The sequence below is a fragment of the Mus caroli genome, chromosome 5, assembly GCF_900094665.2.
Source record: "Mus caroli chromosome 5, CAROLI_EIJ_v1.1, whole genome shotgun sequence".
Taxonomy (NCBI): domain Eukaryota; kingdom Metazoa; phylum Chordata; class Mammalia; order Rodentia; family Muridae; genus Mus; species Mus caroli.
In genome coordinates, this window is record NC_034574.1 from 60,331,101 (window position 1) to 60,344,458 (window position 13,358).

The 13,358-nt window shown below is 43.4% G+C and overlaps 1 protein-coding gene across 17 annotated transcripts in view; it reads left to right on the top strand.

The window, feature by feature from the left end:
* The window catches only part of Limch1 (LIM and calponin homology domains 1), a 310,330-nt gene that overhangs the window by 265,180 nt on the left and 31,792 nt on the right, over positions 1-13,358 (top strand). For all 17 annotated transcript variants that reach the window (XM_029477930.1, XM_029477931.1, XM_029477934.1 and 14 more), the window contains 2 exons: positions 10,122-10,212; positions 11,801-11,961. In XM_029477930.1, coding sequence (XP_029333790.1) covers positions 10,122-10,212; positions 11,801-11,961 — 252 coding nt within the window. The remainder of the gene's footprint in view (positions 1-10,121; positions 10,213-11,800; positions 11,962-13,358) is intronic.

Below are 13,358 nucleotides of genomic sequence, written 5' to 3' on the forward strand. Positions count from 1 at the left end.
GAGGCTTTTCCCCACTTTCTCCTCTATAAGTTTCAGTGTCTCTGGTTTTATGTGGAGTTCCTTGATCCACTTAGACTTGACTTTAGTACAAGGAAATAAGAAAGGATCAATTCCCATTCTTCTACATGATAACCGCCAGTTGTGCCAGCACCATTTGTTGAAAATGCTGTCTTTGGGCTGGTGAGATGGCTCAGTGGGTAAGAGCACTCGACTGCTCTTCCAAAGGTCAGGAGTTCGGGTCCCAGCAACCACATGGTGGCTCACAACCATCCGTAATAGGATCTGACTCTCTCTTCTGGAGTGTCTGAGGACAGCTACAGTGTACTTGCATATAGTGAACAAATAAATCTTTTAAAAAAAAATGCTGTCTTTGTTTCCACTGGATGGTTTTAGCTCCCTTGTCAAAGATCAAGTGACCATAGGTGTGTGGGCTCATTTCTGGGTCTTCAATTCTATTCCATAGATCTACCTGTCTGTCGTTGTACCAGTACCATGCAGTTTTTATCACACTTGCTCTGTAGTACAGCTTTCAGACATAGTGATTCCACCAGAGGTTCTTTTATCCTTGAGAAGAGTTTTTGCTATCCTAGGTTTTTTGTTATTCCAGATAGATTTGCAAATTGCCCTTTCTAATTTGTTGAAGAATTGAGTTGGCATTTTGATGGGGATTGCGTTGAATCTGTAGATTGCTTTTGGCAAGAAGGAGTAATTTCTAGTTGAGTAAATTTGAGTGCTGCAAACAGAGGGTGGCATTTCCTGTCTGATCTCTAGGACTGTGCACTCTTAAACTTTGGCAGGAGTCATTCCATTAGTCTCTGAGTGGATCTATCATCTATTTATCTCTCTATATATGCACTTGTCTGTCTATCTATCATCTATCTATCTATCTATCTATCTATCATCTATTTATCATGTCTGTCTATTGATCTATTATCAATCACCTGTCTATCTGTCTACCATCTATCATTATCTATTTATGTGTTTATCTATCAATCATCTATCTATCATCAGTCATCTGTCTACCATCTATCTATCTTCCTCCCTCTCCTACTATACATGTATGTATGTATGCATGTACATGTGAGTTTGAGTTGTGTGTGTATGTGTGTGTAAAGTTGTTAGCCATGTTTTGTGGAACTTGGGCTCTCTACTAGAAAGTCCTTCATATACACGGGTTACTTAAGATTCTAAACCTTTCCACTCAAGCATGTTATCCCAGAGTCATCTTAAAGGACTTAACCCTCCCGAGGGTTAGGCATGTGGGCTGTGCCTGTGCCACGGTGTTCTGAAGGCTTGCTTGTTCAGGAGCATTGGTGTACATTTGAGGCCAGCCTAGATCACATGGGGAGTTTCTGGCCAGCTAGGGAAACAGAGTGAAACTCCATCTAAAACTAACTAACTAACTAACTGACTGACTACCTCTTGAAAAGAAGAAGAGTCAGCTTTTAGAAATCTGAATCCTTGTTTTACTTCCTTCTCTGTTCATCTAAAGAAGCTAGCGGCTTTATTCATACTGAAAAAGTGGAGTGAGCTGATCCTACAGAAGGATGGTGGCTGCCTTGAGACAGGATGCTGTACTTCCAAGCCTCCCAAGGATGGGTGCCGGGTTGGATTTGCCTTTTCTATTTCTGACTCGTTTTCCCAGTTCCACGAGGCCCTCAGAAGAATAGTGTTCTTCTTTTTAAATAGTGTCTTTCTTCCAAAAACTGCATTCTCAGACGAGACACTGTCTACGGAGAGTGGTGGGGGAGAGCCTCACCCACCACTAAAATGTCACAGTTGCTTTGGGACAAGTTGGAACTGTACAGAGGGCACAGTGGGCAGGAGTGTGAGTTCGGAATGCGAGGTGAGCCCCAGGGAAGGGAGGCAGGGACGCTCTAGCCAGTGCTCTGAAGTGGGAGTGGTGGCCTCCCGAGCTGATGTGGGCACATGATGACATGCCACCTTCTTTCAGTTTTCTTCTACTTCATCTTTCTCATGGAATGCTGCTGAAACCATGGTTCTCTTCCTTGGAAGTGAACTCAGATCTGTTGCTATACTTAGGCTGTATCCACGTAGACCATCCCATTCTAAACCCTCCTGATAGGCTCAGCTCTATAAAAATAGGATTATAATAGTGACCACCATGCAACTGCGTGCCTGCTCACTGAGGAATGAGTGAAGACACACACTCTGGGTACAAATGCTTAAAATATAAAAAGAAGCAAACTTCCTGAGATTTCATTTATATATTAAACCAGAGAAGTATATCAAACAATATGTAGCGAAATGCTAGGTTATAGACTAAGGACATCAGAGAAATATAAGATGACAAAGATTAGGTAAAATCAATGTAGCTAGAATGCAGTCTGGGAAAGTTTTGTGTGGGATGTGGACTTTGAAGCCTGACCTTCAGTGTGGATATTTGATTGAACTCGGGGACCGATGCAGCTGTTGCACACAGTGGGGATATGAAAGTGAAAGGACTCTAAGAGAGACGCCAGGTGGCATTGCAGACTAGACGCTGTCCTTTCCAGACAGAGACACTGGTTCCCTTCCCTCCCTGACACTTGTGAGATCTCTCCAAGTTTAGTCTCTCTCTCTCTCTCTCTCTCTCTCTCTCTCTCTCTCTCTCTCTCTCTCTCTCTCTGTTAGGAGCCCACTAAAAACCTAGCACCTTGCATTTTAGAATGCCGGCTTATGTTAGAAGGTCCTGTTGTAATACACATACAGAATCCTAGACTAGAGGGTTGGGAAGAGATTTAGATGTTTTCCTGAGCTGGAGATTAACCGATTCTATGTTTGTAGCCTATTGAAAGTCGCCCTTCCGTCTTCATGATATTCAGTGTTGACTGTCAGTTTGATAGACTCTGGAGTTGCCTAGGGAGACAAGCCTCCGAGCGTGTCTTGGCTGGGTTAACAGAGGTGGGAAGACCCACTCTAAACATGGATGGCATCATCAAATTGTCTGCGGACTGAGGAACAGGGAGAAATGGGAGCTGAGTGCCAGCATCCATCTCTGCTTTCTGACAGCAGAGGCAGTGTGGCCGGTGCCCTCATGCTCCTGCTGCCATGACGGACTGTATCCCCTTGAACCAAGAGCCCGAGGCAGCCTCCCTCCCTTACGTTGCTTTCCTCCTGTATTTTTATCACAACAAGAGACATGGCTAGCACAGTCTCTCCCTCAAAGTTATCTCCACGGTGGTGCTGGCGGTTTCTGTCCGCCGTTGTCAGTCTCGCTTGCATTTGGATCGCCTCCCTGCTTGGTGGTCTGAAAATGATCCTCTCCTAAATTACCTCAAGAACTCCATGCAGTAGGCCAAACACGGCCTGAACATGTTTAAGTGTCTGACTTCAGTTTGTGTATAGAAGTAAGTAATGGAGTAGTTACCTAGACTAATACATGCCGGATAGTTACTGCGAGATTGCACATCTGCCAAGCACTCAGCTTGGTGTCAAGGTGACTTGTAGCCCACAGGAGCCCTTATTTTTTGTATTACCATAATCAAGTGCAAGGTAAAGTAGTACATTTTCCCCCTAGAAATACAAAAAATAGGGAGAAATATAAAGGCTTGGGGAATTTACATAAGATTATCGAAATTACCATTTTGAGCAGATGTGAATTTTATATGCATGAGATGGATTCCTTGTCTTCTTCCGGCTGCTGGGGTCCGTCAGTCCAGTTCATTCCCTAAAAGACATGCAGCTGTCAACAGCTCTTTTTAGGAGACTCTATGGCTTAGACTCTTCCCCTGGCTCTTTCTGTATCTGTTGTGTTCCCCAGTCTTGGCTCGCTTCTACCACCTGGGCTCCCAAGATTCCGCTCTCCAGGCACAGAGACCCTCGGCCACTCCATTTCATGAAGGCTGACCAAATCTCTCTCACACAGTCACTCATCCCCCAATGACGGAGCCCCCTATGGTCAATGGCAGTTCTTGTGTGATGAGCCAAGCCCAGCTCTTGGGTATCTCAAGCACTCTGTGAGCTTTTCTCAGACTGAGTGATGAGGTGGGTCTGTTTGTCCCTTGTCTTCAAAAAGCTTGTGGCCCTCCTCAAAAAAAAAAAAAAAAAAAAAATCAGCAGTTTCCTTCTGTTTTCTGACCCAGGGGAACAATCAAATCTTTCTTGCTTCTTCTGCATCTCAGTGAGGGCAGGACAAAGGCATCCGGGTAGGCGCTGTTTGCCTCGCAGTTGACACCAACTGCAGATTCCTGTCAAATGTCGACAGACATCTCTTTAGAAAGTGTTTTTCCCCAACCAGAAATCATCTTAAGGTTGGTAGATTAATGTTCTTGAAAAATCTATTAAATACTAACGTATATCTGTATATAGAAATTGTTTAGCAATTTCAAGATGATATGTGCCAGAGGAGATAAATTGAACCCAGCCCGTCTTTAGTGGTTTGAAAAGCATCCTGTAGCTAGCATGGTCCAAATGTGTGTGTGGCGGGGGAAGGTATTTAAAGCAGAGAGAAATGGATCTACTGGATTGCTGCTTCTCCTTCTAGTGGTGACAGATTCTTAAGGTAAAAGGAGACTCACATGCATAGCAATGTGGCACTGGGTCATAGTGCCAGGACACAAATACACTGGTTTTCCAGGCTTGCATCCAGTTAGTCAAGGCCCGGAGCCAGAAAATCTCTCACCATCCCAGAATAGTCCAGGAAGGTCCTTGGACATCGCCATTTAAACGATGGAGGTCAAATGATGAGCTGTAGCTTAGGTCTTGGGCCGGCTCTCACCCTTCTGCCTTACAGCTGCCGTCCATCCCTGTGATTGCTTCAGCTGCCATCCATCCTGTGATTGCTCTCTGCCAATCTGACAAGGCTGGGGAGCAGCCAGTAGCTAGGTAGATTTTTGTGGCTAAACGGTGTGATTCTGAAGCCAGGAATCTGCCTCCTCCTGCCTCTGGTCTTGGGGCTGAGTCAGGCAGTAAGGCTAGTTTGGATGGAGTTCTTGGTGAAGGGGAAGCCAACTCCTGGCTTAGACTCACGCACACTCTTCGTGTGCTCATTCATTCCCGTCCAGGACTCTGTTTTTGTTTGTTTTCACCCTTGAAAAACTGTTTCCAGTGGAAGGATGGAAGACCCATCTTCCGAGCTGTAACCAAAGGGACAGAACGCACGAGTCAGGAGGCACATTTGCCAGCAAGGGTGTGTTTTAGGAGCAAACCTCTGATTCTATCTGGGCCAGCTAAGACTGCCAACTTTGAACTCATTTCCTTGGATGTAATGCCATTAATACAGAAATAACAAGCATTCAGGATGGAGAAGCCAGACTTGGGTTCATTAAACCAGCTTTGGGAATTTCCCTTGATTACAGATAGCCTTTGTGTGCTACAGAGCTCAGAAAACTTTATAGAAAACTAGAAGGTGCCTGGTACATTACCACTTTTAAATTCATTTTTTTTTAAAAATAGCCCCTTCTTTCTCTTGGTACATATAAAGAGTTTTAAGTTGAGTTACAGCCTTCTTCTTCTTCTTCTTCTTCTTCTTCTTCTTCTTCTTCTTCTTCTTCTTCTTCTTCTTCTTCTTTCTCTCTCTCTCTCTCTCTCTCTCTCTCTCTCTCTCTCTCTCTCTCCTCTCTTACATTTAGCTAGTGGTGGCTTGATTTGGGTGAATAGTATGCATTTAAAGCGTTTGAGCATGGATTGCATAGATGATGCATCTATTTTAGAACGACATTTGTTTTCCACTCTGAATGGCTGGCTGCCTGGCTGGGGACAGCACGGTCTTGGCTGCTCTGGGGCTGACTGAACTGCCTCCTGCCCTGAAGGATTCCAGGAAGTTCTAACCTTCTGCAGAATAATGAACAGTTGGTCCAGGGCAGAAAGGGAAGAGAAATGGCAGCTTGTTTCTTCAGTGAACTTGAAAGTCTCAGTACTTAGTTTCTTCTTATGGGTCAGAAACTCTTAAATCCTGAGAGATCACCAGTGGTAAATATGGCTCTCAGGCCACTGATGGCCTGGGTTGAGGATTGAACCAGCTTAGGGTTTCCACCTCTCTGGCCTCCTGGCACTGGGACCCTTGCGAGCCACTTACCTTCAGCCTTTGTGAAGGAACCAGGCTGATACTGTCTAAGATCACCCTGATGGTTAAATGCTACCATCCATGTCAAGGGCCTCAGCAGCAATAATACCTACTAAATGACTAAATATTAATCCTGGTAACTGTAGTACAGCCATTACTGAACCATACTGAATACCAGGATGTAAGTTCTTAACCATCATTTCAGGGTGAACTAACTGTATAGAAAATAACTTAGCAATCTGAGAAGTCTTAAAGGTAGATACCTGTTAGCCATGCATAACTAAAATATTACTGAGATGTGATATGCCCGTTTCATAATCATGGGTGAGGTAGTTAATGCTGGTGGATCGTGTCCCGTTAGTGTTATGCATTGTGTTGAAAGGGCTACAGCAGTGCTCTTGGTTTTTTGTTGTTGTTGTTTGGGGGGTTGGTTTTGGTTTTTTTGGGGGGGGGGTTGTTTTGTTTTGTTTTGCTTTGTTTTGTTTTGTTATTTTTGGTTTTTCGAGACAGGGTTTCTCTGTGTAGCCATGGCTGTCCTGGAACTCACTCTGTAGACCAGGCTGGCCTTGAACTCAAAAATCCGCCTGCCTCTGCCTCCCAAGTGCTGGGATTAAAGGCGCACGCCACCACCAGCGATGCTCTTGTATCATGGAGTCCATTGGCACACTTTCTGTGTTTCAATGTCTACAAGTCAAGACTGCTCTTAGAATCCACGGTGTGTCATGTTTAACGGTGTGTTTTCTTTCTTAGTAGTGCCTGAAATAATACAGCTTGAAAGGATCGCATCTTAGATCTAGTACATTGTGTTCATTTTTGTCCAGTCTGGGATCCGGGCCGCGTCTGTAGTTACTCTGTTCTAGTGATTGGAAACATGAGAGTCCTCCAGAGGCTCCTTCGTCAGTACTTAGCTGCAAACTTGTTTTCCAGCTTTAGGTAGTTTTCTATCATTTAATATGTTTGCAGAAGGAAGCTAAGATTCAGTAGTCCTGCCAGTATTTTATATACTAATATCATAAAGCAAAAGTACCATGGCGTATTAATGTGTCTAGTTCTGTTAGAGTGAACTTCAAATGAAAATGTCCAACTTATTCCTTGATAACGTTAGACTGCTTGATTTTCAGAGACTCCTATAAATATGTGAGTGCACACACACATACACACATACCATATGCACACAATACTATATATATAATATATGCACATATATATGCACAAACACACGTATATGCACATATATGTAGAGCCTCTGTATAATAAAGAGACTTTGGTTGGTTATTTTCATTCAAGTTTCTTAAATTCAATTCGGGCTCCATGGTATGATTAAAAGATGTTTAAAAATCCATTAAGTAATATTAATGTGGTGGTTATTTTCTGTCTGTGTGTTTTTCTTATTGACAGTGTTTTTGGGCATTGCTTGTCTCTTTGTGTTTTGTGATCCTGAGGGTCAAACCCTGAGCTTTGTGTGGACCATGCAAACATCCTACTGTGTGGGCCATGCAAACATCCTACTGTGTGGGCCATGCAAACATCCTACTGTGTGGGCCATGCAAACATCCTACTGTGTGGGCCATGCAAACATCCTACTGCGTGGGCCATGCAAACATCCTACTGTTTGTCTAACTAGGGCTTTTCAGTTTCTCTTGTCTCACTAAATTTGGCCTAGGCAGGGCTTGAACTTGTAACCCTTGTTGCACCACCACGACTGACCTGCCTAGGGGTTTTTAAGCCAGCCTCAAGGCATAAGTCTAAAGTCTCAACTGTTTGAGAGGCTAAGGCAGGAGGATTGCAGGGTCTTTCTGGCTACAGAGTGAGTTCAAAGATGGACTAAGCAAGACCCGGACTTGACATAGAGAAAGAGCTAAGAGCGGGCTGTGGCTCAGTGTGGACTGTTTCACTTGCATATAAGAAGCTCTGTTGAATCCTCAGTACTGAAAAAGAAAAAGATACATTTTTACCTTGAGATAGTATGCTCTTTCCAACTTGGTATATGATTGTCCATTGTTAGACAACTCCGGTCTAATTATGAGTATTTCAAAATACCCCATCCTCCAAAAGAAAAAGTCCATTTTCCTCACTAGATACTATTGCAAAATCTTTTAGAAGTTTGAAAGGTTTTGACTTAAAATTCTATTTTTTAATTAAAATATTTATATTTATTTATTTAGTATGTATGTATGTATGTATATACAGATGTATGTGTTTATATATGTATGTACATATGTATATGTATGTATGTGTCTGTATGCATGATCTATGTGTCTATGTATGTATATAGGTGTGTGTCTGTATGCATGTATGAGCACATGTGTGTATATATGTATGTGTGTCTGTCTGTTTGCATGTATGTGTACATGTATGTGTGCATGTATGGATATACGTATGTGTGTCTGTATACATGAGGGCACAGTGTGCCATCCTGTGCTAGTGGGTGCCAGAGAACAACTGCAGGCAGGTGGTTTTCTCCTTGGTTTTATGACGTATTTAATAATTCCCGTCTGAAAACCAGTATTAGCTTTTATCTAGACACCTTTCAAAGTTTATGAAATGTTTCCTGCACACTAAAAATTCAACTCTAGTCTTTTACATAAAACTTCTACTAAAATAAACAAATAAATAAATAAATTTATCACAGAGTCACTGAGTTGCTGTTTTTGGCACAGGTCTTCCAGATACATTCAGTTTAACCTTTCACTTACCTTACTTTTATTGAGCAACCCAGATAAGAGGAGGAAAATTTTGGACCTAACTCTAGAGTCAGTTCCCTGTGAAGACAGTGTGAAGCCACACTGACTGTTTTCTGATTGTAGAGCATTCATAACATATAGTGTGTGTAAGGAAATGGGAAAAATCATTCCAAAATGGAAATACATTTTAAAAACAAACACTATCAACATTTTCTATTTTCTTGGGTTTGCACGTCTCTATTTTTATTGTTTTAGTTAGCATCAAATAATGGGCTTTATAATGACATTTTATACAGACACTGTGTGTGGGCTCCTATGCTTCCTCCCCCATCGCTATCTCTGCCATCCTCCCCTCTTACCCCCATTGGTCTACTGTTTAGTCCGCTTTTGCCTTTATGCCACATATACATATGCATAGATATGTATGTGTGCATGTGCACTTGTATATTGTATATTTTAATTTGTACTAAGATATACATTTATATATACATAGGCATATATACAATCTTGCATATGTAGACATAATGCTACATAGATGTAAACCTTAAATATTTTAACTCTACACTGACTAGCAGTAATTTTCACACCTCACTGCCGCACAGCAGGGCTCACGTGTGTGTTTGTTGTCTTCTTTGTCAGTGCTTGGGATCAGACAAGCCCAGGGCCTCCTGAACACTAGGCACCCACTCCCACTGAGCCATGTCCGCAGCCTGCTTAGCATCCTATTTTCAGTGACTTTGTAGTATAGTACTTCCCTTTGTGGTCCTAAGTAAGTCATTCAACAACTCCCCATCTGTTGAACATAAATAAATAGTTAACAATTTATTTTTAACTATTAGAAAAATAAAAGCGTGCAGCCGACAGCCGAGAGGCACTACTGTGAGAGAGTACTTACTGTGGTGTGGTGAGTGACTGAACCCCATGTCAAGGAGAGCCCTTAGTGGGAGACTAAGGGAGGGGAAGCCCAGTCCCAGCTGTCAGAACAAAAGAGAAGAGATGGCTATAAAAACTACAGAGAGCTTCAAGGAAGAACTCTACAGTGTTCAGAGCCATAGGCCCCTATGTCCAGGACGGCCAACTGACAAGTGCATTATCCTTTAAAAATCAAAACAAAATCCGCTCAGCTGGTGATAGGACCCGCAGCCAACTTGAAAGGATTCAGGAGTGACTGTGCTTTATAATATTTGATGGTAGGAGCAGGGAAGAAACAAGGGTGTGTGGGAAGAGGAGGGCTGGAGAGAGTGAGAATGCCAGAACCCGCTTGTTTGGGGTCACAAACGTCTCTTTCCAACAAAGTAGGTTCTCAGAAACAGGCACGGGCAGCCCGCCTTGTTGGCCCGGAAATTATTTTTAAGGAAATAGCCTTTGCTTCTTAGAACTTTCGAGGGCTTGGCTTATCCAAGAGAGGAAAAAAATAAAATCTTTTTCAGGCAGCCTCTGAGGAAACTGAATCGAACGGCCAAGAGGATGAAGACGGTGAAGAAAGGCCAGGGATAGGGGATTTGGAGCCTGACTCGGCAGGTTTGTTTCATAGCATGCTAGTTTTCAGGTGGTGACTTGTGACAGTTTTTCCTACTAAACTCATGGAGAGTATCGGGCTCTGTGTGGTTGTGCTGCCACCTAGCGGCGCTGCGGAGAAATTCTGACTGTGACATTCATGGCCCTGTGATAATAGGAAGCCAGGCTTTGTGTCCCTGTGCTACTCTTGATATTTTATTTCCTAAAAGAAAACAATCTCCATTAAAAAAAAATACTTAATTCCTTTATAGAAATAATTCAAACACTGGGTTGTCCTGGTTGCTTTGTGTTAACTGTGATAAACATCAACTTGGGGGAGAAAAGGAAAGGAAAGGCAAGACTTTGTTTTGTCTTAGAACTCCCAGATCACAATCTGACAATCAAAATGCCCCCTTATCCCACCCCACCCCACCCCCATCACCACACACAAGGCTGGGCCCTCTCTCATCAATTGGCAATCAGGTCCCAAGGACATGCCTACAAGCCAATCAGACTGTGGCAATTCCTCAACCAACTTTCCCTCTTCCCATGTGTGTCAAGTTGACAACCAGGATTAACCATCCTCAAGGTCACATCTTATACCACGCATTCACCGAGGTAGAGAAGGCGTACACCAAAGTATACATAATAATTGTTCCCGTGCGTGGTGTGGCTTGGTAATAGAATATGTAAGGCCCTAGATATTTTTATAAGATTTTCTACACATTTCTTTGGGTAAATATGCAAATTCTTTTCCCAACACCAAATTATTCTTAAATGGCATTTTAAAATGCCATTACTAAAAACAATAGTATAAGATATTCTGGCCACACTAGGCCTCCACACATGAATATACCCCTCGAAGGGTGACCTTTCCACCCCCTCTAAAGTGTATCTGATTCTCTAGATATTGGAGGACAGCTTGTTTCTCGTGCACTATATCTGTCTGCCCCTCAATTCCTAACACAATCCAGTTTAGGAAGTGTAGTTTTAAAAAGGAAAGGTCTTGGGGAGGGAGCTCAATGGACAATGTGTTCACTGCATAAACCTGGGGACCTGAGCTGGGACCCCCAGCAACTTTGGGGAAGCTGAGCACCCTGCCTGTAACCCAGCACTTAATGGGGCAGAGACAGGTGGGTCTCAGGGGCTGGCTGACTAACCAGGCTACCTGGAGAGGGGGATCTGCAGTTTCAGTGAGAAATTCTGCCTCGGAAAATAAGGTGGGACTGTAGAGGAAGACATAAGTGAGGGTGTCAGCCTCTGGCCTGCAGGTGAGCACAACTGCATACAGAACAAGGAAAGGTCAGTTTGTCACTCGGTCACAAGCACAGATGGGTCTGTGGGCATTCTGTTGTCCGCTCCACCATCATTTAACATTTTGTGTCACATGCTACTCAGGTGTACATGACGGTTAGGAGCAGTCTTTTCGTAGCAGGGCAGTTTAATGAGAATCCTGCCATCCTGGGCCCTTTGCTGAGTGTCCTCCTGTAGTGGACCCTCTTGTCATCAGGAGAGGGGGGACTCTGATGAAAGGGTCATTGTGACTTTGAAAGAAAATGGTCCTTTGTGTGATTTCCTTTTTCTTCCATTTCCACCTGTGACCGCCCTCCAGAACCCCAGCACTTTACGACAACTGTGACTCGGTGCAGCCCAACAGTGGCCTTGGTGGAGTTTTCATCCAACCCACAGCTGAAGAATGAGGTGCCAGAACAAGGCCAGAAGAAGCCAGAAAAGGAGATGAGTGGGAAGGTGGAGTTAGTGTTGTCACAGAAGGTGAGGTCTCGGTGGGGTAGGAGTTAAACCAAGAGGTTAAAGGGCTTCAGGCAGTCATGAGACATTGCCCCCAGGGCAGACAGCAGGCATGAGGGCTGGTTTTCTTACTTGTCTTCAATCTATGGTTCTCTCTAAAAACTATATTGTATGTTCATTACACACACACACCATGCTTGCACAATGTAAAGAGACACCATGACCAAGGCAACTTATAAAAGAACGCATTGAATTGGAGGCTGGCTTACAGGTTCAGAGGAAGAGCCCATGACCATCTTGGTGGGAAGTGTGGGATCAGATAGGCAGGTATCATTCTGGAGCAGTAGCCAAGATCTTACATCTGACCTACAAACAGGAAGCAAGAGAGAGACAGAGACAGAGAGACAGAGAGACAGACAGAGAGAAAGACAGAGAGACAGAGAAAGACAGAGAGACAGAGAAAGAGACAGAGAGACAGATGGGGACACTAGGCCTGGCTGTGGTCTTTTGAGACCTCAAAGCCAACACCCCAAATGACACACCTCCTCTAACAAGACCACACCTCCTAATCCTTCCCCAAAAACTATTCCATCAACTAGGGAAGAAGCATTCAAGTATCTGAGCCTATAGAAGCTGTTCTTATTCAAACTACCGGTGTATAAGGGGAGTAGGGGGATACAAACATTTGCATTACAAATATATCAAATACCATAGAATACAAAAACAGATTTGTTAAATATTCAAGCAAATGGGATGAGAGATAGGTAGAGAACTGAAGCAAGCCATTCTGTATTAGCAACACTTCCAGCGTTTACAACTTTCATCTCATCTTAAAGATGCTTGGTTTTGCTTAAGCGTGAAGGTGCTGTAGAATCCTGTTAAAGTTAGGTTTCGGCTTGCTGTGGGTGGACTTGCTGGTTTGCGTCTTAACTTGACACCTTATAAATACTCTCTTTCCATTGTGTACCTACTTCTTAGCAATAGTACTATCTGGTGCCCCTGGATAAAATAACGAGCAACGTTTGACACAATGGCCTCCTGTATTAAATGTGGTTCATATGTAGAGGCTTATTTATAGTCGTTGGGTTTGTTTTTAAACACCAAGTCTAAAAACGCTACCATTTATCTCAGTGGTTGATTTCTAAAGAATTTTAAAACTATGGAGTACATTCCAGATCAGACGGGCACACTCTAAACACATGGTCCCGATGTCTGTAAAAGCTCTGGGGGATTCTAATGACCCCCAAAGTGGAGCCATGCCTTGTATAGTAGTCAGATTATTTATGGCAGTGTTCCACCCTTAAAAAAATCAACCTAAGCCGGGCGTGGTGGCGCACACCTTTAATCCCAGCACTTGGGAGGCAGAGGCAGGCGGATTTCTGAGTTTGAGGCCAGCCTGGTCTACAAAGTGAGTGCCAGGA